Source organism: Oreochromis aureus, linkage group 16 (genome assembly GCF_013358895.1).
Source record: "Oreochromis aureus strain Israel breed Guangdong linkage group 16, ZZ_aureus, whole genome shotgun sequence".
NCBI lineage: Eukaryota > Metazoa > Chordata > Actinopteri > Cichliformes > Cichlidae > Oreochromis > Oreochromis aureus.
In genome coordinates, this window is record NC_052957.1 from 24,833,508 (window position 1) to 24,858,592 (window position 25,085).

Below are 25,085 nucleotides of genomic sequence, written 5' to 3' on the forward strand. Positions count from 1 at the left end.
ATCCATGCAACTTGAATAATGGTTGAAGGGCGTTTCCTCTGTCCCTTCTTTACTTTAAAATTTTCATAGTAGATTCATGGATGTAGTGAATGAAGGCATGCAGAGGGTTGGTGAGGTGGTCCGCTGTGATGACGCTTAAAGCAAGCAGCTGAAAAAAAGAATAAATCATTTGGGCTCTAGTAACAGCTATGATTTTGTTCTTCACTGATTCAATCATAGAGTATTTTTTTATAATCAAATTTAATTAGATTCTTGTTTATATATTGTAAAATTTTTAAATGTATTGTCCACCATCTTTCAAAACTGAGATTCAGAACATTGCTGAGAGTAAAACCTAAATAACATCTCTATGTCTTACTGGTTTTCTCGTTGTGTGTGTAGGTATTTGATATCTTGCCGACACATGGTCATCTACAGCCTGGGGATCAGCAGGCAGTCACGTTCTCTTTCTACGGCCACGAAAATATCAGCAGACAGGTGGTCGCGCAGTGCCATGTAGAGGACGGGCCTGCATATGAAATCATTCTCAGAGGACATGCATCAGAAATCAGCTACACCCTTGACACCACCCATTTGGACTTTGGCCAGCAGGTACGTATACAACGCACCTTAATTCTTACGTTTAGCACCTGGTATCTTTATTCCAGCCAGCTCCATGGGTTGACCTCTGTGAATGCCTTAGAAAGGGAGGAATACACCAATCAGGCCTAACATTATGACCACTGACAAGTGAAGTGAATAACACTTTTAATTTTTTTACATCATGGCATCTGTTAATAGATTGGATTTGATTCAGAGTAACATGTTTTTGCTTCCCCTGCTTGTGCCCTTATGTGTAAAACTATCCTTTCTCATATTTTTATAAACCTTGAGATTAAAAAATGTCCATTACAGTCAATGCTTTTTTTTTTTAAATTGTTTTCTCTACGGGGGCGATCGTGGCTCAAGAGTTGGGAGTTCGCCTTGTAATCGGAAGGTTGCCGATTGGGCAAGACACTTCACCCGTTGCCTACTGGTGGTGGTCAGAGGGCCCGGTGGCGCTAGTGTCCGGCAGCCTCGCCTCTGTCAGTGCGCCCCAGGGTGGCTGTGGCTACAATGTAGCTTGCCATCACCAGTGTGTGAATGTGTGTGTGAATGACTGGATATGTAAAGCGCTATACAAATACAGGCCATTTACCATTTTTTACGAAATACAGTATACTAGGTTACTAGGTGGAGTACTTTGTCTGTTTGCAGTAAGCACCTTGACATGATCATTAATAAAAGTAAAGGTACAGTTAACTTTAAAAGGCAGATGAGTGTTTCCTCTCTCCTCTTAGTCTTTGTCCTTTGCTTCTAGCTTTTTCATTGTGTAGCTGAAGTTGATGTAACCCTGACAAATACGGGCAAGGTGGGCTTCAAATACAGTATACACCCTCATAGAGAGGAGGAGGAGGAAGAGGTTGGTGAGAAGGAAGTACGGCAGATGAAGGTCTTTGAACATGAGGTCAGACCTGGTTGGCCTACAGTTATTCCTGCTCAGGTGAGCTTATAAGTTTGCCATTTCAGTTGTGGATGTTCAAAGCTATTTTATCATGAAAAGGATGGCTTTCCTTATGTGTGTGTGTGTGTGTGTGTGTGTGTGTTTGAGACAGGGTTACCTTGATGCTGGTATGGTACAGGTTCTCCGTGTACTCTACCTTCCGGGCATTCCTGAAGTGTTTAAGAAGAAGCTTCAGATGCAGGTGGCTTTCCTACCACTAGAGGAGATCACTCTGACTGGTGTGGGAGTGTTCCCCAGGATCAGCCTGAATTTACCACGAAACCTGTGTATGCACACACACATACACACAGATATGTTCAATCCAAAATCAATGAGCTAAAAGATGAATATTTAACTCATTAAAATTTACTTTAAAATAGTGCTTTTGCTCAAAATAAATAAATGATTCTGCATCAGACAAAAGGGCTGAAACACAGTCAGCATAAAGTAGGACTTGTAAATACATATGATTGCATCAGTGTGTTACCATCTTATAGAACTATATAAGTATGTTGTCAATTATCCTTGTGAACTCCTATTTCCCTCTTTTTCTCTTTAAACCAGTTTTGTTGAAAAGCATCAAGCTCAAACGGTCCATAACAGACCTCTATTATGATAACAGTTCTTGAGACACAAATTCAACTTCTTATTTCTGCACTGTGATTTCTCTTGCAGCAGCGGAGTGTTATAGTGACGTGTTACAGCAGGCCAGAACAGCTGTGGAGAAAGATGGAGTCAAAGAGAAGCTTATGAATGAAATTACTGTTCGGGAAGGAGCAGCAACAGAGGCGACGCGCACACTCACGGTCAGTAACTTCATATTAGTGACACCTCACATTTTCTATAATTTTGTTGAGGATTAAGAAAAAATACCTATTAATATGTATGCTGACTTGATGTTGTGGACATGTAAGGAATTAATGAGGATTTGTAGGGAAAATTAAGCACAAATAAAATCCCTCATTGCAGAGGTATTTACAGTTGTAGAATGGTAAGGTTTGTTTCCTCTGTTGAGTTTAAAGTGTTTTTACCACTTCTTGTGTCCCCTGCTATTCTCTGTTCTCTCTTTGACCTCTAGTATGAAGATCTGCTTCACATGGAAATCGAACGATTGTTGGTCAAAAAAAATGCTCTTGCTGTGGCTAATAGCTTGCTGGAGACTGAAGAACCACAAGAATCCTTCAGGAAGTGGAACAAGCTAATAAAGTATGTAACCACAACTACACACATGCATTTTGGTGGAACAGATGGTGACTCTGTGTTTTGAAGTGAGAACTTTGTCAAACTGTGCTGGGGAATTTGTGACTGTTTAGCTTTTTTTACTTTGTGCACTCTTGATACGATGTCATTATATCTCGTTGAAAGTCCACAAATCTATAATATAATGTATACGATACTTAAGTTGAGTATACAAAGCAAAATTACATTTAGTAAAATTATAATACATATATTCTAAACATTTTTACAGTCTATAACAATAAATTATCTTACTAACATGCTTGTTTGTGCCCAGTGTTTTATTCTTATTATTTAAATTTTTTCCCCAGGTTCCAACTCCCAGAGTACATTCTGGATTTTGGTTTTGTCATTCCTGGCAAAGTCGTGAGTCGTGCTGTAAAAGTCAGCAATAATGGATCAATACCTGTGTCTTTCCATCCCACTAGCAAACATCTTGGAGACACAGGTAATGCAATGTCCTCTGACATTTTCAGGTCATCGTCACTCTCTCTCTCTCTCTGTTAGACTAATTTACAAGAACAAAAGGAAAATAAACTGGATCTCTGATAACTCTAGAACAAAGATGAAGTAGCTGAACAAGTGACAGTTTTACCTAAAACCCTTAGATCGTTAAAGAAAGATTACAACAAGACACAAGGTTACAATCTTGGATCGGGATAGTTTGTTAAAGTGGGGTAAGATTCATTGGTGAAACTAAATTGTCCGTAGGTGTGAATGTGAGTGTGAATGGTTGTCTGTCTCTCTGCGTTAGCCCTGCATCAGGCTGGGAACCTGTCCAGGGTGTACCCTGCCTCTCACCCTGTGGTAGCTGGGATAGGCTCTCCAGCCCCCCTGCAACCTTGACAAGGATAAGCAGAAGAGAATGGATGGATGGATGGATGGATGGATGGATGGAATAAGGATATGTTTGGAAATGTAATTAAGAGAACTGGCGCTGCTTTAAAGCAACACCAAGTATTGATTTCTTGTAGTTGTTTTTTTCTAGCTTAATGTGTTCTGAATGAAGATAATAGAAAATGTAGATTTGTAGCAGTTTTTAAACTATCTTCATATCTAAAGCTTTTGTACACTGTGGTGAATTTAAGTATTCACCTCAAGTAAAAGTATACATTTTTTAATTTCTCTTTAATTTAAATGATTTTAAAATAATTTATGACTCTTTTTGGTTCCTCACAGGTTTCACAGTAGACTTTGAAAGCATGAAGAACCAACCCCGTGATGAGACGAAGAGTTTCACAGTTAAATTTGGCCCTCAAGGAGTCAACCTGAATTTGGGTTATACAAGTGCTATTTTCCCGATCCAGGTATACACAGGCTTACACCTGTATATGTCCACAAACTAAATTTGTGTCTTTTCACTCTCCCTCTATAAGTCTTTTTGGATCTAAGATGATTTTCTTTGCTGTTACAGGTCACAGGTGGTCCAACGGTGCAGGTGCGACTGTGCGCAGTGGTAACCATGCCAGCTGTCACCGTTTCCAGTGATACGATTCAATTTGACACTCTGCAGTGTGGCATGTGTCAGGTACACTATGATAGCAATGGATGATGACTGTGTGAAAGTTCTTTTCTCTTCCTATTCTTTTATCGTCCAATATTTAATTTGAAATATTTACAAAGTCAAAAATTGCTGTGCCTTGAAAAATATTTTCAAGGCACAGCAATTTTTCCCCATTCTTTTTTCTAATTCCACCATAATAAGCAAAAAACAATACAAAAAAAGAGTACAAACAATATTTGTAGTGTATACAAAATCTTTACAAAAATCAAGCAAACAATAATAGCGATTTATTTCACCATCTAAGTGTATAAATAAGGCTCAAATATTTATATTAACTCTGTGTCTGCGTTTTTTGTTTTTAAGCTCTACTGTTATTCCATTGCATACTGTTTTTTAGAATAAAAATTAATGATACAAAAACGAAATTCACAACTTTAACTCATGTTTCATCTTTTTAATCCATCTTTTATATACTTTATGTGTATAAATTGAATTTATTTTCTTCATTTGTGATTGGACTGAAATATGTAGGTAGAATCATATAACCATCCACAGTCGGATGATACAGAGAACCAGTGAGTACTTTCATTCAAATTAAATAAGTAAAGTAAGTAAAATTTTATTTATATAGCACCTTTCAAGACAAAGATCACAAAGTGCTTTACAAAAAATCAATAAAAATGTAAAAATAAAAAAACAGAATAAAGAACAAGCTAACTAAATGCCAATCAGAAAGATGAGGGGTTTTGTTTTTAGACCACTGAGTCCACAGATCTAAAACTCAAAGGGAGAGACTTCCAGCGTCTGTGGCCCATTCTGGCAAGAGCGCTCTCCTTTAGTTTTCAGCTTGTATGATGTACAGTAACTGTGTCCTGATCAGAAGACCTCAGGGACCTGCTGGGGACGTATGGCTGCAAAAGTTCAATGATTTAAGCTGGTGCTTGACCATTAAGAGCTCTAAAAGTCAGAACCAGATGTCACAGTCTGCGCTTGCTGACCGTGTGGAGTGAGAATAGTGGACCCAAACGCAGACAAAACGAAGCGTGGAACGTAATTTGGTTTTAACAAAAACCGAGCTGTTTATTATAGCTGATGGAAAAAATGCAAAACAAAGGAAGGTGAACCAATACAAAACTAAACAATAACCTAAACTGGGTAAACTAGAATAAAACATGAAAAACCCTGAACACGGGCATGGAAAAATCTGGACACGAGGAACATGAATACCTGGAACATGAAACATTGAAAGCAGGTGACCTGACAACGAATGACAAAAAACTCACTAAATACACAGAGAGGTGACGAGGAGAGTGGAAACACATGGGAAACACAGCTGAAATGAACATGACCCCACAAGCAAAACTAAACTCACTGAACAGGGAACATGAGACTGTCAAAATAAAAAAGGAAACATAGAGAGATGTCGACTGGGACACGCGAGCTTGACACAAGGGTCGAGGTAAGGCAGACATGAGAGCCAGAGAGAGGGAGGAGGAACATAACTCAGACACACAAAGGATGAGGGAGACCTAAATACAGGGGACACACGACAGACTCATACACCGAAGACATGACACTATGGACAATGTAGTGGGGAGACACAGACATGGGAGGAACCTAAACAGACAAGAACTAAATAGAGAAACATAGAACTAATAAATGCATGGATAACAATTTCAAGTTTAGAGCATGAAACAATGGTACTTAACCTAGCAATATTTCTTAAGTGATAAAAACAAGAGCCTACCAGAGCTCTGACATGCAAATCTAAAGTGAATGCAGAGTCAAGACTTACCCTTAGATTCCTGACAGATGATTTCACAAATGACAAAAGAGGGCCAAGAGCTTTCATTAAACTGGCCACAAATCTATCAGTGGACAGACCAGGTCTTCTGTTTTATCTTCTTTAAGTTGGAGAAAGTCAGCCACCTAGCCATTAATGGAGTCTAAGCACCTATCCAGGATCTGCAGCTTAGAAGTATATTGGGGATTAAAAGAGATATATAATTGAATATCATCTGCATAGCAGTGATAGCAAAACCTCTTAAAGGTACTAAGAATGTGCTCAGGTGGGAGCAGGTATGTATGTTTACAGTCATTTTATTACACCTCTGTGTAATGTAAGACATTCTAGGCTTAAAATTATTGCATTTTGAAAAACAATAGTTAATTCATTTTAACCAGGTGAACATAAATTGAGCTGATGTGCAACTTAAAAAATCAGTCGAGACAAGAATCTTTTTGTTTCAACGAACAGTGAAAATCAGAAATAGTTCCGCCAGGTTAAGGAGCTTAAGCCTCAGGCTGGCTGAAACAGATTTTCTGTCATGTGGTGTAGGTAAGACAAACAGTCACAAAAACCTGAAAACATTTACAACATGCATGATTGACTTCAGAATGAGAAGGAAGGCATATTTTTGTCCAAAACATAGACTAAGAGATAATAGATCCTGACTGAGTTAGAACAGATACTAAAATATAGTAAGTAGATGCTGTGTGTGTAAAACAGTTATTAACAGTTAATAAAAGTGGTTATTTTTATGTATTTAAAAACATATTGGGTTTGTTACTTTTGTTAGTGTTTGTTTTGAAAACATTAATGAATTCAAACATGTTTGAATTACAGTGTGTTCCACTGAGATGAAAAAAATATATACAATTACAGTAAAATCTATTATTCAAAGCTAACCACGTTTGCAAATTTCTCATCTCTATATTTCTTTTCTTGGACTTGAGCATCCCTATATAATTCACATTCCTTAGTTATCATTACTGGGCCATGGTACAGCCTTTCACTTCATCTTTTATTTTAAATTTGCCTTTTTTACCAGTTCTCGCTTTAATTCAAGTTTCTTCTGATTGGCTGTTCCTCACAATTAAAAGTTTTGAACAGCAGGTGGGTCCGGCTGCACACAGCACACAGCTCTAACTGGGCTCACTGTGGTGTCCTCCTACATATGGTTACCAAGAAATCCGGTAAATCAGTGAATTGTCAGACCTATAAATTCGAACCTTTGGTATTCTAAAGGCATGAGTAAATCTCTTTAATTGAAACCAGTTTGGACTTGCAGTAATGCGATGTCATTGTATTTAATGACATATTGTTGTGCAAAATGTAAGAATTTCTTTATAACCCAACAGATGAAGACAATACAGCTGCTGAACCATGAGTCTGTGCCGTGTCACTGGAGCATAGCTGAGGAGGTTAAGCCTTTTAAAAAGGTATGACTGTTGTTATGTTATGGATAATATAAAAAATGGAATCCACAGGCCATCTGTGTCGTGCCAAGAAAGATATCAGATAGAGAGAAGTACAGTAAATGTGATGCCTGCATTTGTTCTTGTTCTCACTCAGATCGATAAGTTCCTGCCCCTCTACAAGCGTAAAAAAGCCTTGCAGGAGCAGCGTCCACCTCCAGTGGTGTTTGAGATGTTTCCCTCCTCTGGTGTGCTGTCCCCTGGTGAACGGGTCAATGTCTACATAAAGTTCAAGCCTGCTGATGGGGTGAACTCTTTTTAATATTAGAACAATAACTGCTAGATATAATTAGTAGCATAACATCATACTGCTTAATCATGAAAAAGTTGCAAGAGAACATGATATAAAAGATGTCAAAAGACGGACTGATCTGCTCTATTTGTCTTTCAGTGTCCTTACAACAGACGGCTAGTGGTGCGAGTTGCTGACAGCACCCAGGAGGTGTTCATCACAGCTCAGGGTCAGGGTGAAGATCCACATCTCGAGTTCTGCCCGTCGGTACTCGAGCTGGGGCCTTGTCTCCCTGCCAGCACTGACGTTGAAGCTGAGGTTACAGTGAAAAACCCCTGTTCTTTCCCCATTGAGTTTTACTCCCTGGAGTTTGACACACAGTATCTCCAGGAAGAAGAGGTAGCACTTTTTTTCCTAAAGTTTCAGAAATATTGTTGCAAATTTACTTTAAAATGAAGTGCATGATTTTTAAAGGCAAGGCTACAAGTGGTGTAGTAATATGAAGAGATTTTGTGATTTCCTTTCATTGATAAAATACAGCATGATTAAAAAGGCATCAGAAAAACAGAAAGTAGAAATGGTGTGCAATGCAATTCTGATTGGGTAGTTTTCTTCCACTACAGTTAATCTCACACAGCTTTCCTGAATTAAATTATTTATTTTTGTCTTTTGCATTATGTGGTGTCTCTAATAAGACATTTTTTCTGGGTTTTTAACTACCCTCTCTTCTCATGGTCACATGCAGATTCTGCGTTTGATGCAGGATTATAAAGACAACAGTGTGTTACTACTTCCTCCACGTGTCCCGGGAGAAGGGCTTCCCTCAGAACTGCTGGACTATTACAAAGAGTATTGGTCCAAGATGAAGGATGAAGGTATCTTTAAAGATACCTAAGCAGCTATTGATAATATACAAACAGTTGTGTTAGCACATATTTGTTTTAATGTCTGTCATAATGTCACTTTTAATCGATCTGTGTGCCCCAGAGCTGAAGGCAGGTATGGATCATGACGATCAAAATGAAGACACACAGGGAGGAAAAAATAAGCCTAAACTAGATGAAGACCACCCAGAAATTAGTGCTACAAGTGTGAAACCACCTGAAATGTGTAAGTACAACAAGTTTCTTCTTTGTTGGTTCTCAGTCATCCAGGCTATGATCACCTTGAGTTGAAAGCAACAGGACTTCTTTGTAATGTCCTTTAAGATGTTTCACTTATCATCTAGCAGTTTATAAAAAAATGCCATCAATTTTCAGACTTATTTTGCTTGTAAAATTAACATTCAAATTCAAATTCAGTTTTCTCAGAATTGACCAGATTGGCGAGCAGCGAGAGTCTAAGACAGTTTGAGATGACCCCTGTCTGCAGAGCAGTTGCCCGACATATGGGTGTTGACCTGTCACCTGAGGCTCTGGTTGCACGCAACTGCAGAGGCATTGCTATTATCGTATATGGAGCCCCACTGACAGGTTTAAAAACACATTCTGCAATGAAAGAATTTAAATGAAGATAGTGTATAAAACAATCATCCCCAGTCAGTTAACTTGATATAAAAGATGTGTGTGTGTGTGTGTTTCTCCTTTTTTTTTTCAGATAAGAGCAGCATAGCAGCTGCTCTGGCACTTCAGTATGGAGCAGCGTGCCTCTGTGTTGATGATGTGGTTACAGATATGCTTTTAAATGGCACTTCACCAGTTAGCCTGACAGCCAGACAACTCTTTGACTTTGCTGCTACAGAGCATGCTCAGAAAAATGCTAAGGAAGCTGGTAAGCTGGAAACTAGAGAAGCAGCTTGTGATGGAAAAATGAGTAACACCTTTAACTGGTCATTTTCAGTTTTAGGTAAACGGTTAAGAGCTTTTTTGGAATTAACAGTAAAAGTCTGTGTATATTCTTAAACATCCCTCAAAATAATGTTGTCTCACCTTTTTGTTTTTAATTAGACTAAATAACATTGTTGAGAAAAAACATCCATTAATTCATTAATTTTCTAGCTGCTTATCCAGTTCAGGGTTGTGGATGGGCTGCAGCGTGATTCAGCTGTAAAAGGAAAAGAGGGTGCGACCCGGGCAGATCGCCAGTTTATTGCATGGCCTGAAAAAAGCATAATCTTTAAAAACCATCCCAAAACACAGATACATGTTTTGAAAACAGAAAGGTTTTAATATGTTTTGAAAACTGAAATTAAATTATGAATTTATCGTTGATGTGAACAGGTCCAAACAAAAGACACAAAAAATAGCCTGATATCAGGCAGCAATGCCAACTCTTTATAGCCTGACTCTCACATCTGCAGCCAGGCAAACACAAAGAGGACAGAAGAGTAAACCTTCTCTATATGTGATTGTTGATTTTTATTAAGCTGTTTTGTTTGTTTTTTCATTTAGCTAAACACATCTTAATAGTTGTAGTGATGAAGAAAATGTACACGGCAGTATAAAAACTCAACAGAATTTAGAAAATGGTCTAAAAATGAAAATTTCCTTGGGATTAAACCATTAGAACCTACACTTATTGTATCCTCTGCAGTAAATTAAATGAAGCTTACCCCCATACTTACAGATATTTCAGATCTTTTACAGTAAGGCAGGATGCCAGAGCAGAAGAGTAACTAAAAATTACCCACCTGCTACCAGGTCTGGTCATTGAGGAAACGTCTGGATCAGGACCCACAGCAGCCTCAGATCCAGATTCATCGACTTTTATACTAAATACAGCCAACAACTGCGAGGACAACAGTAGTGAAAATGACTCCAAGGCTCCCCTGATGACAGAAAATCAACACATTGTCCATTCTCTGGTACATTTTCTCGAAGTATCTCCGTATCTGTTGCCTTTGAGCTTTTCACAGGACTTTATTTTGTTTGTTTTTACATTTTATTTCTGTTTTAATGTATTTCTTTTCTCTGTGAATTGGCGGCCTGATCCTTGCTTTGCAGTTAAATAATTCATTTAAATTTCATTTCATTTACATCTCTATACAAAACTATTGTATAAACTGTGAATACAGAGTAATTGTTACTCATAGAAAACCAATTTATTTAGTGTGATTTTGCTTCAGGGAGGAGATGTGACCACACTGAGGAGTCTGTTGCCTGAGCATTTACTGGTTGATATCCTAGCAGAAAGATTTCAGGTGAGGTGAAACATCATATTACACTGTGTAAACATTGTGTGTATATACAGAAAAGTGCAAACTGAAGAACTCTTAGCCAATGGTGTGCATTAAATTGGCGCAAATAAGAATGTTTTCTCCCATGTTTCTCTATTTATTTTGTAATTCTCACTAATGTTTGTGCTTACGTTGTGATTACAGTTAAGCGATTGTTATCGTGGAATAGTGATTGATGGCCTGGACTCAGCGTACACTCAGGTTCCAGCGAGCACTCTGCAGGTTGTTCTCAAGGCCTTAAGTAACCGCCAACACATCTATTTGGTCAACTTATCTGACTCTTATACAGCCCTGAAGGCACGGGAAAGAGCTCAAAGAGAAGCTGAAGGTAAAATATTTACAGACAGAAATTCTTATACCTGTGAACAGAACTCATAGTTGTCATGTTTATGTATTGAATTAGATAAATGACCAAAACTGTGTGTGTGTGTTTCAGAGGCTCTGCAGAAGGAGAAAGCTGCCAGGGAGGAACAATGGCTACAGGAAATGGATGAGGAGGAGTATAATGCTCTGCCACAGGAGGTGAAGGAGCGCATTAACAAAAAACACAGAGAGGAATTCCGACAGCAGAAGTTCAGGTACTGACAATATTTATTTTTTTCAGTGAGGTTTTAATTTCTAGTTTTACTAAACTGCACAAAGTCAAAACTGATGTTTTAGCTTGATGAAATGGACACAGTCATCAATGGTATGATCAACATGCCTAGTGAGGCTCAGTTCTCTGGGTGAAAATGCCTTGTTGATGTCAGAGTAGGGCTGCTCAATTAATCGAATTTTAATCTAGATTACGATCTGGGCTTTCAATGATCATTAAAAATGACTGAGCCGATTATTAGCACCTCCCTCGTGCTTTACTCTCGAAACAAGGATGTCCCCGAATCCTTGTTTACTATGTTATGAAGAATTTAGGCACTTCTGAAAGCCAGTGATAGCATTACATGCCTAATAAAGTCATCATAAATGATAAGGGAGGTACAGAGTGGTTAATCCATGTAATACAGATGATTAAATTAAATTTCATATTTAAGTTGTTAAGAAGAAAAAGAAAATATAAACACAAATTATGAAAAATAGCAGATTGGACTGAATAAGTTTTGCAATGAACACTTCCAGTTTTTAACATTAGTCTGAAAGGTGAATTTTTAATCAAAATGGCGTATTCAAATAATACAAACAAGCATAATAAATACGTAATATGTGGTTTAACAATTATATAAATCATGGTTTAGAACATGGCATAAGCCACTATAACCACATTTTAAGGTATTTGATGTCATTCATTATCTGCTTAAACCAGTTATAGACTTAGATTTACTCTATCTACCATGTAATAAAAGCCCTCATAGTGATCATAAATATAGAGACTTGAAACTAGTTCTTGTTTCCTTCTACGTCTAGGAATATTGTGCACAGTTTTATTTATGCTGTTTTAAATGGTCCTGAGCAGGCACACTTTCACTCAAATACCAGGAATATATTCAAGTTCAAATGAAAGTAACTAAAAACAATTCACCTGTGTGTAAGGGCGCAGATGGCGAAAGAGCTTGAAGAAAAGAGGCAACAGGAAGAGAACCAAAGGTTGAAAGAGGTGGGAGGAAAGAAGGACATTAAAGAACCATCAAGGAAGAAGAGCTTGCTGGGGGTAAAGCAGGTCTGTATCCAGTCTGAAGACCAGCAAATACAGAGAAAAATTAGAGCACTGAATTAATTTGTCCCATTTCCTCTGTAGTCAACAGGGGCATTGAATGTGCTAAGGGCGTCTTCTGTTAACCACTCCAAAGAGCCACTAGGGGACACAAGAGAGCAATGTCATCTAAGTGAAGGTGCAGACAAGTGTAAAAAAAACATGTAATATTTTATAAAATGTGATATAGAGTAAAAAATGAAACGGTTTATAGAGTGCAGCATAATCAGTTACTGAGTGACTTCTGGTCGTTATTCCTACAGAGCATCATAGCAAAGAGGCTGATGATCCACAGAAGCAGACAGAAGGAACCAAAGGAACCACAGGTTCTCCTCAACCCACAGACACACTGGAGAAAGACAAGGTAGATTAGAGCTTAGCAACGATGTCAACACACTCAACCCCAGTGCTTTATTTAAAATGGTAGATATGTATAGTAGACTAATTACCTACTTTATAACTTACTGGAGTTTTTATACTGCATGTTTGGGATATATTATTTCATAAGATTGTGCAATGTTATACAACAAATCAGATATGAGGAATGATGGAATAATAAATTGAGATGAGTTCTTACTATTTTAACAACATGTCTGAATTTTTCAAGTATGTTTTGAACACTTACTTGATTTTAATTTGAGAAAAAAGACACTCAAGAAACAAAAGTACTTCTTGTAGGCCTATCTGTTACTGTGTGTGCTGTGAAATCTTCAGCTTCTCTTACTTTAGTTTTTAAAACCACTCAATGAAGAATTAATGATTTACTCTGCAATCCAGTGTCTTGCATTCTGCACAGGATCTAATTACATTAAAGTATTTAATTTTGCTTTTATATCTAACATGAATCGTGTTTGTTGCCAGAATACAGAAACTGTAAATGGGAAGAGTGCAGGAGAAGAAAAAGAGTTGAAAGATGGAAAACAAGCAGGGGAGAGGAATCAAAAAGACAGAGCAAGAAGACAGAGCTTACCTGCTGGGAAGGTTTGTGCAAACATGCCATTTAAGGGCTCTTTGTTAAGTCAATAACATAAAACCCGAGGCCTGTATTACAAAGCAGGATTTAGTCCAAGTAACTTCGGGTCCAATCCTGGGTTTTCCGTACTTCTTATTCAGATGCTTCTTACTCGCCTTGGTTACTTATGCTGTAAACCTAACTTGTTCTGGTGCACATTATGTTCTACATTAGAGGTTAACAGACTCACATCATTGCCTACTAACCATTCAAGTGCCACCATTCATTCATTCTCCATTCTCCATTGCTCACCATACCCCCATTCAGTCCCGGGTGGAGAACCTGCAGTCTCAGTTCTGTCAATACGAGGAGAGCCAAGCCCTGGTGGAGCATATCCTGCACCACTGGGACCGGCGCCGGGGATTGTTGTTGGTCCCACTCCCCACTGAAGATGCTTTAGGGTCAGCTGAAGTTATAACAGAGAAGCAGGTGTGTTAGCTGGCCAACACACCTGGTGGTCCTCCACCAGTGGCCCTCCAATCCCTCCTTTTTTTTAACTTAAATGTAAGACTGCTTGGAAAATTGGAAAGGTGTGCTATAATTCTTTATCCTTGTTTGAATCCAAAATATTTTTTCCATCTACACAGTCCTCTGCTGATAAGAAGAGCAGGAGAGTCGGTAACAAGCTCATATCACCTTTGCACAGTCAAATAGCGGGACTGTCAGAAGCAGAGAAGGCAGAAGACAAGGCATCTCCTCTGGACATTCCATATATTGTGTTAAATGTAACAGAAAAAGACTACATGAGCATCATAAGCAGCTCTTTGCCTCCCCTAGATGAGGTATGGCAAACATTTCACAGATCTTTCATTTTTATAAAATTATTAATTATGTTTCTGTTGAAAATTTTCCCTCATGGAATTGTTGTTTCATAAGTTTAAGATGAACTCCTAATCTATTTTCTTCTCTGCTTTGGTCTCATTAGGTGTTGGATGATTTAGGGATAGGTCCTAGTGGCCCTCCAATCCCTCCTCCTGTCACCTTCTCTGTCGTTTCTTTTCCCAAAAAAAGAGAGCAAGCTAAACTAGAACAGACCTGTTTCACCTTCCTGATTCCTTCACGGCTGGATGAAAAGGACAAGGACAAGAAAGAGGACGAGCTGCAAGCATCCGTTGTAAAGTTAGCGGTAATGTCTATACAAAAAAAACATTTGAGGCAAAATCTGAAATACAAGCAACTTGGACCTCATGTCCATTTAACCCACACAAGCTTATTCTGGTGTTAAAAGCATGAAATTTTAGATTTTCAAGTCAGAACACTGTTTGTCTGCTGTTTTTGTAAAGGAAGAGGCAGCAGGCTCTAAAAGTCATGGCAAGGCCACCATTAAGGACAGTGCAGTGGCGAAGGACAAGGATAAAACGGGCCGAGAGATTCACAGGAGTAAGAAACAGACTTCTGCCAAGACAAAAGCACAGGGATCAGACCGTCTCGGGTCACGTTCATATGCTTCCTTCCACCCCGAGGACACCGACCAAGAAGAACATCAAGCAAACTTGGAACAAAAACGCAGCCATATGTAAGACATACTGCAGAATCACTGATGTTCATTAGTGTTTTTTAATTTGTTGTTGGTGCTGCTTGTCTGAGTGTGTGCTTCTATGCATTTAGTCTGACAGCATTTCGCTGGGTTGTGCCAGCTGGCGGTGAGGTGGTACTCAAGATCTGGTTCTACTCAGAGTCCCCAGGAACCTTTAAACATACCTTCAACTTTGAGATAGTCGGGACCCGGAGACTCAACCAGCTCATCTGCAGAGGAGTTTCTACCTATCCTTCCATCAGCAGCGATTACACGTCAGTCTGCATAGTGTGATGAACTAATGTAGTGAAATAACTGCAAACAGAGAGGTTGTAGTTGGCGTGTTGTGTTCTGCCTCACTTTGTAAAAATCTAGATCTATTTTTCACAGATGAATTAAGTCTGAAGCTTTTTCATAGTCTGACGTTTTGTGTGTGATTTCCACAGGACTGTGTTTCCCCACAGTAAGAAAGTCACTCAAACTAAAGAATTGCTTCCTAAGACCTATGTAATTAAACCTGGATACTTTGAGTTTGGACCTTTGCTCTGTGGCAAGACCAGAGACAGGTGAGAGGCAGAACGATGGCTGTAAATGGTTTTATGTGGTTGTGGTTTTCTTTGTATTTACAGATTCACGTGTCTGTTTTCTAGATACAAGGAAAACAGGTATCCCGAGAACTCAGAGAAGCTGGTGATTCACAATAACTCATGTCTGGAGGCTGAGGTCCAATTCAGTTTCAAGCATGATATGCAGGCCACCACATATCTGTTGGACCCCCCAGCCATGACCCTCAAACCGAACCAGAAACAGGTAGAATAGCACTAATGCTGTCTGATAATTTTACTCTACTTTCTCTACTTACATTTTAATATTTTTCCACCCTACAAGGAGTTGATGCTTTGGTCGTACCCAACAAAAGTAGGACAAATGAAGGACAGCTTGATTTGCCAGATCAAAGACAATCCTGAGCTTGTGGTCATTGAGCTTTCGTGCTGGGGCGTTCGGCCAGAGTTGGAGTTGGAAAGCAAGCATTTGCACTTTGACAGGATTTTGCTGCACAGGTACCAACATATACAGCAGTAATTCAGGGAACACTCGTAACTATTGCTCAGTTTACAGATTCACAAATGAATTTGAAAAAAAAAATCAAGAAATTTCTCCTCAAGAAAGGAGCTTCATGATAAAATCCAAATATGCTACAGTGGATAATTTGGGATTTCTCTCTCTTCACCCAACCTTTTTTTTTTATCCTGCCCAGGAGGGACAGCCGCAGCATTATGATGTATAATAAGACAGCTCGGCCAGTGTCCTGGAGACTGCAGGGTGTGGAAGAGTTGGGTGATGAGTTCACTGTGCCACAAGATCAGGGCATCATCTCACCTAACTCTTCTTTCCCTTTGAGCTTGCGCTTCAGAGCCCGAAGGCCACTCAATATTAAGAGAATCTTACGTCTGGAGGTAGAGTACAAACAGAGCAGTACTCATGCTGTAGTTAATAAATAACATGAAATACATGAATATATTATAGACGTGTTATACACACAGAAGTACATCATGTGGGGTTTTTTCCAGGTATCCGATGTGGAGAAAATTCTAGGTGTTGTATACACTGAAAATATTCAGGTTACTGCCGAAGCCTATGACGTGGACCTGGAAATCAGTCCAGGTACAAATGAAACAGCTTTTCGTTTAAATGTGAAAGTGAATTTGGGCCTTTTATTGATCTAAATGCAGTAAACGATCCGTTTTTGACCGTTTTGAACCTGCACTTCCATTCTCCGCATTTTATGCAAAGGAAGGAGTCACATAAAAATGATATTTGAGTTGAAAAAATGTAACAAGGATGTTACAGTAACTGAAAATCCATCATACAGACACTGTTATATACATTTATATTTCCTTAAATAATGAAAATTAAGTAGGAAATATTTTTGTCACAGAGAACCGGCATCTAACGCAGATAGCACTGCAAAATGACTGACTGAGTGGGTGGCAGGATATAATAACGACCAATAATGTACTACATGCTCATGTTTCTATGTCAGATGGCTGTCTTAATTTTGGAACCATCAGAGTCTTTGAGGAGGTCAGACTCTCTCTCAGATTGAAAAACCAAGGAAAATATGAAGTATCATACAAGTGAGTTTAAACTGATAGTTTTTGCAATATTTTATTCATATAAAGGTTTTCATGGAAGGGTCATTTAATTTTATTGTTCTCTTATCACAAGGTTTAATGTTGAGCAGACAGACCCAGCACAGCCAGACCTAAACTCCATTTTCAAAGTGTCTCCTCAGTGTGGTAGTCTGATGCCCAACAAGCCCACAACAGTGAACATCCTCTTCAAACCTGATGTGGAAGTGTTCATTAAAGACCAACCTATCCTGCCTTGCCAGGTTTGATCCATAAAAAGTAAAAACTTTATTTAAAAGATTGAAATAATTGATAGCTGACACTGAGTGAGCTCATCTTTTGCAGGTGATTGAACCGAGCATTGGGACAGGAGGAGAAACTGTAGCTATCGTGGCGATCAGGGTATCAGCCCGATCTGTTTTCACCAGGTGAAGGCCGATTCACGCTCTCATTAATTCTGCACTAATAATATATTACTTATTAATAGTGCAGAAACATTATTGTATTATCACAGTTAGTATAGAATTTGAAAAACTGTGTTTCTTTCATCTCATTTCCAGCCTCTTATTTTGTTCATATGAAGCAGCTTAGTAGTTGTTTTTTTGTTTTTGGTGTTTTATGGTCGTCTCTCTTCAGGTACAAGATCACACCTTCATCTGACTTGAACTTTGGTCCTCTGATCTATGGCAACAAGAAAAGCCAAAGCTTCACCATCGAAAACAATGGGGTCTTTGAGGCCTCTTTCACCATCTGCCGCAGGATCACAGATCCCGTGAGGACAGGGTAGGCCGACAGAACACACAAAAACAACAGTTTTAGTTTTAGTTTTCACAAAACAAAATTTTGTAACATTTAATGTTAATAAATTTTGTTTTTTGCTCTTTACATTCTGGCCTCAGGGGTCCAGGTAAGACAATATCAAGAGAGACCCTTTCAGGGAGGCCTAATGCTGCCAAAATACCACCAGAATCCTTTCAGAGTTTTCTTCAGGTGAGAGAACGCTGGTGAATTTCACACCAGTGACATCGCCTGATAGATGGTCCTGTTTGTGGTTTTACAGTCATTGGACTCTTCATTAATTTTCTTAGAGTTACATTTTCTGTTTATTTTGAGGTGAGACAAGCTAATAATTAATCCCAAAACAGTCCTGACATTTTGTCTTTCAGTTCCTTTGAGTTGTTATGGATTTACAAAAGTAAAACAGACAACATAGACATTGAAAAGGTCTATAAAGTGAATTAATATTAAAATGATAAAACCCCTTAATTTTAACAGGGAAGCAATACAAAAAATGGTGATGATGGTCATGAAATAAAATTGTGTATAATTTTGTGTCTTTGATTTTTATGCTTAAGAATTTTTAAAGCAAAATAAACTAAATTCTGCTCTTTGACATTAAATTTGATTTCTTTTTCTAAATACTCCTTTCAGTATTCTCATCACCTCTCATTGCTTCCTCTCATTTTCCTGAATTCTTCCAGAATCGCCTCAGCGTTGGTATGTTCTCAGTGTCTCCCTGCATTGGGAGCCTACAGCCAGGGTCTCAGCAGCTGGTGACAGTGGACTGTGCAGCTGAACAGCTGGGCAGGTGGAGCCAGGGTCTGCACATTGACATCATTGGGCGTGACCCCTCAGACCATCCTGATGGCATACCCTACACACTGCTGGCTGAAGTCTGCAAGCCAGGTGAAAGCTGTATGATTCTTTTTTGATCAGTAAACCTGGTCAGGCTCAGCTCTACAGTCCTGAAATTACCAAAAGCATATTAAAAAGGTTTTTGATCAAAAATTAAATTCTGTTCTAAACTTACTGCTAGCTGTTCTTTGATTTAAATCATATTATATCTAGCTCTTTTTTTTTTGTTTCTAGGCATAGTATTGGATATGGCCTCCATCTTTGAGGAACACCATCTGTGCTGCAGCACTAGCCAGCTTTCTTCAGAGCAGTTTTGCAGTGCTGAAGGGATTTTTGTGCTGGATGAAAATAAGTTTATCTTCAACAAAATCCTGGTGGGTCAAACCAGCCGAGCTCGCTTCAAGCTCACCAACAGCATCAAGGTCCCCTGCATGCTCAGCTTGGCCATCAGAAGTGCTGGGCCTAAGGTGAAGTCTTTAAAGTCACAAGGATAAATGTATATAGGACTGTTTCTGTCTATCATAATGTAGGTAGAAGTTTGAGTCTAAAATATGTATGTTTTACAGTCATCCCAACACATTGAGGTCTTTGACTTGCCTGTGACAACACTGAGCATTCCCAGCCTCTCGCACGCGTTTGCTGTTGTCACCTTCACACCTCAGGCAATGCAGCATTACAGTGCTGTGTTTGAGGCCAAGGTGGAGGGAAGTGGGAGGTAAAGAAGCAAATGACTGTGTATGCCACTGCGGTGTTGTCTTTAGTTTTTCTATGCCTTTTTTTTTTCCCTGTTACTACTGTATATAATAACAGAGTAACAGCACCGGTTGTTTTCTGGTGCTGACTTCTCCCACCCTGCTCTCTTCTCTCTGCTGGATTAAGAGTGACACCCACAATTAAGACCAGCGTGCTGGAGTTTGACCTTTTGGGACAAGGCACTCTGCCCAGTGTTTGTGTGGTACGTCCAGGTCTGAGGGGCAGTAAAGGAAGCCCAGTGCTGCACTTCAGAGGGGTACCGGTAGGGCGCAGACATATCCGACCCCTGGTGCTGCTAAATAATGGAAATGTTCCAGCTGAGGTGAGAGGAGGGAAAAATGCCAAATTTCGTCTGTTTACCCATTTGAAATTCAGTAAAACCAAATTATACCAAAATATAAATATTATTATTTACAATGCATTCGTAAACATAAACAGTCTAGGTAGAATTTCATGAATAATGAATGTGTTTTCTGAAAATGTGTATAGGTCCAGATTGACATGCTGGATGAGCATGGTGTGTTCACCCTAAAAGCTGCGTCTGACAACGTTAACACCTCCGTGGACTCCACACAGCGTGCTTCAGGTAAATAAAACTTATATTCGTGAAACTACGCCTACAGAAAAATGCACTGTAATTTTAACTGTAATGTTTTAACGCTCATTTTACTACAGCACGCTGAAAGTAAAGCTGACATTTCTTTAATCTGAGCACACACACTGAATCCTTCATGCAGTGAAGCTTGCCTGCTCACTATTGTCTAACTCATGATCAAATCAGTCACTTAGATGAAGTAGACTTCCTGACACATTGCAGAAATTGAGTTCTTAAGGCTGTAGTGTGACTTTCTCTCCTAAGTGCCCATCTTAACATTGCTGGGTACGGTCTTACATATTGTTGTAACGATTCATCGCATTAGCTGGCAGTTTTTCATGGTCCATGAGCATCAACGTGACCTTATTCCAAGAACTTCCCATTCAATTTATGTCCCAGTTTATGATTTATGGATCCTAACCGACATGACTCGGTTTTACCGTCTTTTCTTTGAGGTCAAGTGTGATCTTGTTTTAGTTTAACAAATGCACTGAAAACTAGTGGGTGAGGCTTTAAACCATTCACACTTCCCCCTCCTCAGTGATTTCTGACATTTTTCCCTCTCCACAGAGCACAAATCGATGCACAGAGTAAACCTAAAGCTGAAGATTAATGAACCAGTGGAGATTGAGGTTGGCTTCTGCTCTGATAAACCCTTGAGTGTCAAGGCAAAAATGTCACTGCAAGTGAAGGACAATCGGCAGAGCAACACTACAATAGAAGTAACAGGAGAGGCTTACCAGCCAATCGTCTCTCTAGATCACATCAGCAGGTCGTTGCAGGACATAGATCATGAAGATGAAGAAGAAGGTGTGGCAAGATATTTTTTACAAAACCTCCTAATCTATTGATTTAGTTCAACAGAAGCTCGAGTCTTTTATTAAAGACCTAATTTCTCGTTTATAGGTAATTATGAGGTGCTGAATTTTGGTGACTGCCATGTAAACGTTCCATACAAAGAAAGTTTTACTATGACCAACCACAGCAGCAGCCAGGTGCTGAGGTTTGAGTGGCCCCCTGGTGGACCTCATGTCAGCTTTTCACCACAGGTAAAATATCAACAAAGTGGCAGAGACTGTCAAAACTGTTAAATGGTGAAGCCAAAAAATACTTTTTCATAGCAGTGATAAAACGTACATTGTCAAAAGTTGCTGGTTAGTTTGGCATTATTTTTGAAACAAAATAATGCCTCAGTGCAATCAACATTTCTCTTGTGCAATAATTAAATAATTTGTGGTTTTAAATATGTACCAATGATTTTATATTCATTTATTTATTATACTTGCTCTTTTTAAACTTTGTATTGATGGTTTTTTTGTTTTTATGTGAGTTTGTGCAACACAATTTCATTCTGCAATGCATATTTGAGGTAGTGCTGACAACAACAACAAAAAAAATCTTGAATCAAACCAGCGTCAACAAATAGTCACATATGGGGGTATATGCTGTTAACTCCTAATACAGCCATAGACATTATTTCTGAACACTTGCAATTCCTTTCCTAAGACTTTATTGATTGTAGTAATTTTCCATTTTCTCTTGCTTGATTTACTGCCGGCTCAGGAAAACATTTAGCTGCTTGTTGTTACAGGTGGGACACCTTCATGCTGGTTGCTCTAAGGAAGTGATTGTCACATTTAGCTCCAGCGAGCCAGTGACTCTGTCTCAGCTGCAAATGAGATGTAAGGTTTGCCAGGTGGAGTTCCAGCAGCTTGTAGAGGAGGTAGCTGACTGGGATGACCGACACAAGACGGTACACTGGCTGAGTTCTTCAGAGAAAGCTTCAGATGTATCCAAACAGGCTGTAAAGGACAAGGTACATGTGGTGCCTAGCTTATTGTGCTAGCGAGACAGGTGGTGTCAAATGCTGTATAGGGAGACAAGTTAATAAATCACATTCTTTTATCCAGGTGATAAGAACAGATCCCGAGCCTTGCTGCTCTGTGGTCGACGGCTCTCAGGTGGAGCTTGAATTACGCATCAGTGCTGTCTGCGACTATGTGAAGTTAAGCTGCAGCACAGACACCATCCGCTTTGAGAACACCATGCTTTTCCAAACCAGGCTGCAGCAGTAAGTCAGGCATTGTGTACAACATATTCCAAGTCATCAAACCTAATAATATGTAATATGGTATTCTTGTGAAACATTATTTGGGGTTTCTTATTCATCAGATAGAAATGAAAATACTAAAGATCAAAAATAGATAGCCACTAAAGGCTTATATGTGATGTATATCTAACATTACATTCCTCAACAGTGGGCACCATAAATCTAAATTCAAAAATATATCTTTCTTTCTGAGTATTGTGTTACTTTTTTTGTTGTCTGCACACACGCACATAGACTGCAGGTTATGAATGAGGGAAGTATGAAGGTGGAATTCTCCTGGGAAGTTCTCATGGATCCAAGCAGCAATATTGTCAGCTGTGACCAAGAAGGTACAACAGAAATATTATATCATCAATATTATTGGGCCAAATTGTCATTGTTGGATTTGATCCTGAAAATAAGTGCTAATTCTTTCTGTACCAACACGTGAATACTATAAAACCTGGACTTGACTCTGTGTAAATGTCTACATGTGGTGTTTAACAGAGGGGACCTCGACTTCTCGACCTGGCAGCAGATCAGCAGGATCGCTGACTGAAGCCCGTCCTCTAGCAAACTTGTTGTCACTTCTAATGTTGAACCCTGAGCTGCCTCCTTTCAGCGTTGAACCCAGCGTAGGGACCATGAAGCCGGGTGCCAGGCAGAACTTCACTGTTCGCTTTTTACCTCTGCAGGTGTCCACTTTTCAGGGAAAGCTGTTTTGCAGGTAAGGGAAGTGTAACATTTCCATGCAGGTAAATGTTTAACTAGGTATTTTCTTCAAGTTTTTTGAAAATGGCATCAATGGTTTGGACGCTTTTCTTTCCTTTTTGTGAGTATGCACATTTCTTCCAGTATTCAGAACTTGCAGGATGGGGAACAGGCCCCGTGTATCTCAGTGTGTGGCCGCAGCCTTTTGCCCCAATTCCACTTTGACCTGGAAGATTCAGACTACATCAGTGGGAACCGTCGTAACTCTGAATTCAGTGGCCCTCTGGACCCAAACACCAGAATTTTGGAGATTCATGCCATTGGTTTGTCTGTGCCATCAACAAGGTAATAGCATGTAAGGTTAGAACTTCTATCTCTGTCAGTGTAACGCGGAATGTTTCATGCTCTCGGTTGACTCTTGTTAGGGTTCAATGTTGAGAGAAGAATCCATAAATAACCACAGATCCGGTCCGGTGTGCAATTAGACAGTATTTTAATAAACACATGTGTGAGTCCGACCGCTGTGCAGATTTCAGCGTCGAACTGAACTTACAATCATGAGACAAGGTTTTATAGGGTTGAGACAACAAAGCCCCCTCTTTTGCAAAAACAGACAAAGTACAGCTTACGTCAACTTAAACCACAAAATGTTCCATTAACTTTAACATAGCTTTAAAGAACATTGTCTTCGGGTCGGTGCTTCCCCTCAGCTCGTCTGGTGTCGCTCGTCTGGTGCACTTCCTCTAAGTACGTCGGCACACTTCTGCATTTCTGCCCTACCAAAATAGATCTACCATGGTGTGTGTGTGTGTGCGTGCACGTGCGAGGGAGGCGTGCATGCATGCTGTGTACTGCGTGCGTGTCATGACCTCTCACTATTGGTGTCTGTATGTATATGTCTCGCCCTTAAATGCTCTCACATCTCACCCGTTACACTTCTGACCTTCAAGCGTGACCAGGAGCCACAGCTCTTTAATAAGCTCAAATGCAATCATGTGTAAAAGATTAAAATCATTTTCATAACACAGGTTTTCCTTCTCAGATCTGCCAATATGTTTGCTCCTCCTAATATAGTCTAAAAGTAACCCCAAGCAAAGCAATTTGAACTTTCCCCTATCAGTGATCCCTCTAACTAAGCGTGTGTGTCTCAACGATACATGCAGAATAACACCCTGCTCTTTGGCTTGCACTTAAACTCTGACTTCAGTTTCACTTCTGCAAAAACATGCTCTGCAGACGCGTTTCCTGTCTCATTTTGGCACAGAGTGTATTTCCCTGTCTCTGCCCTCTACACAGAGATCATAAAAGCATTAATAACATTTAAATTATAGATTCAACTCAACCATTTAAAATGGTTCTTCTTTGGACCTGTAATAAAGGCTAATATAATACCAATATGTTTGAACATCTGAATGCATCTAGGAAAGCAACATCACTATTAACACTGAAATGTTAATGATGATTATAAAAATAGCAGCAAATAATAGCAGGAAAATATTTCTATTCTCGATACTCCCTCTCTTGGGTCACCATACACTTATAACATTACTCTGACCCTCTCTAGAAATGCCAGCTTCCCCTAAGAACACTCCATGGGTAAAGTCAGGTTCGTCCTTGGTCCCTCTCTCGTGGAAATCTTCTCCTGTAAAGGATAGAAAACCTCAAGTGCTCTCCTTATTCAAACTTGATTTAACCTATTATTACTTAAAACATGAACCTAATTTCGTATTTGGTTTTTGACTTTTATTCCTATATAATCTTAAACATCACTCATCTCAATCTACAGCTTTCTAACAGTCTTACAGCACTGCTGTCATACGTTTCCTGTTGTTCCTTATCTGATCACCCACATCCTGTACACAAACTGTCACTGCTGCAAGGGCCTACCTCTCATCTAAAGTCACCTATTACAAGAAAATGTATCAAGAAAATCATTATAACGGCTTATTCTACTAAAAGGATAATAAAAACAACCACTTTAATCATTACATGTAAACACATTATCAATAGCTCCTAAATAAACTTCATCAT

The 25,085-nt window shown here is 39.2% G+C and overlaps 1 protein-coding gene across 1 annotated transcript in view; it reads left to right on the plus strand.

Annotated features, from left to right (window-relative positions):
* hydin (HYDIN axonemal central pair apparatus protein) overlaps positions 1-25,085 on the plus strand; it is a 59,972-nt gene that overhangs the window by 16,454 nt on the left and 18,433 nt on the right. Inside the window, exons 26-75 of the mRNA XM_039600497.1 lie at positions 382-591; positions 1,340-1,522; positions 1,635-1,809; positions 2,198-2,328; positions 2,601-2,728; positions 3,070-3,206; positions 3,938-4,065; positions 4,173-4,286; positions 7,404-7,484; positions 7,618-7,767; positions 7,912-8,151; positions 8,498-8,627; positions 8,740-8,862; positions 9,054-9,224; positions 9,349-9,522; positions 10,392-10,555; positions 10,817-10,891; positions 11,072-11,255; positions 11,364-11,505; positions 12,452-12,578; positions 12,657-12,750; positions 12,875-12,975; positions 13,473-13,592; positions 13,891-14,052; positions 14,211-14,405; positions 14,549-14,749; positions 14,907-15,139; positions 15,232-15,414; positions 15,586-15,705; positions 15,790-15,949; positions 16,028-16,200; positions 16,398-16,596; positions 16,711-16,804; positions 17,184-17,277; positions 17,369-17,534; positions 17,617-17,699; positions 17,908-18,054; positions 18,171-18,261; positions 18,753-18,957; positions 19,141-19,373; positions 19,473-19,621; positions 19,786-19,981; positions 20,149-20,245; positions 20,825-21,064; positions 21,161-21,303; positions 21,846-22,070; positions 22,165-22,325; positions 22,599-22,693; positions 22,851-23,070; positions 23,199-23,399. Of these exons, the coding sequence (XP_039456431.1) occupies positions 382-591; positions 1,340-1,522; positions 1,635-1,809; positions 2,198-2,328; positions 2,601-2,728; positions 3,070-3,206; positions 3,938-4,065; positions 4,173-4,286; positions 7,404-7,484; positions 7,618-7,767; positions 7,912-8,151; positions 8,498-8,627; positions 8,740-8,862; positions 9,054-9,224; positions 9,349-9,522; positions 10,392-10,555; positions 10,817-10,891; positions 11,072-11,255; positions 11,364-11,505; positions 12,452-12,578; positions 12,657-12,750; positions 12,875-12,975; positions 13,473-13,592; positions 13,891-14,052; positions 14,211-14,405; positions 14,549-14,749; positions 14,907-15,139; positions 15,232-15,414; positions 15,586-15,705; positions 15,790-15,949; positions 16,028-16,200; positions 16,398-16,596; positions 16,711-16,804; positions 17,184-17,277; positions 17,369-17,534; positions 17,617-17,699; positions 17,908-18,054; positions 18,171-18,261; positions 18,753-18,957; positions 19,141-19,373; positions 19,473-19,621; positions 19,786-19,981; positions 20,149-20,245; positions 20,825-21,064; positions 21,161-21,303; positions 21,846-22,070; positions 22,165-22,325; positions 22,599-22,693; positions 22,851-23,070; positions 23,199-23,399 (7,748 nt within the window). The remainder of the gene's footprint in view (positions 1-381; positions 592-1,339; positions 1,523-1,634; positions 1,810-2,197; positions 2,329-2,600; positions 2,729-3,069; positions 3,207-3,937; positions 4,066-4,172; positions 4,287-7,403; positions 7,485-7,617; positions 7,768-7,911; positions 8,152-8,497; positions 8,628-8,739; positions 8,863-9,053; positions 9,225-9,348; positions 9,523-10,391; positions 10,556-10,816; positions 10,892-11,071; positions 11,256-11,363; positions 11,506-12,451; positions 12,579-12,656; positions 12,751-12,874; positions 12,976-13,472; positions 13,593-13,890; positions 14,053-14,210; positions 14,406-14,548; positions 14,750-14,906; positions 15,140-15,231; positions 15,415-15,585; positions 15,706-15,789; positions 15,950-16,027; positions 16,201-16,397; positions 16,597-16,710; positions 16,805-17,183; positions 17,278-17,368; positions 17,535-17,616; positions 17,700-17,907; positions 18,055-18,170; positions 18,262-18,752; positions 18,958-19,140; positions 19,374-19,472; positions 19,622-19,785; positions 19,982-20,148; positions 20,246-20,824; positions 21,065-21,160; positions 21,304-21,845; positions 22,071-22,164; positions 22,326-22,598; positions 22,694-22,850; positions 23,071-23,198; positions 23,400-25,085) is intronic.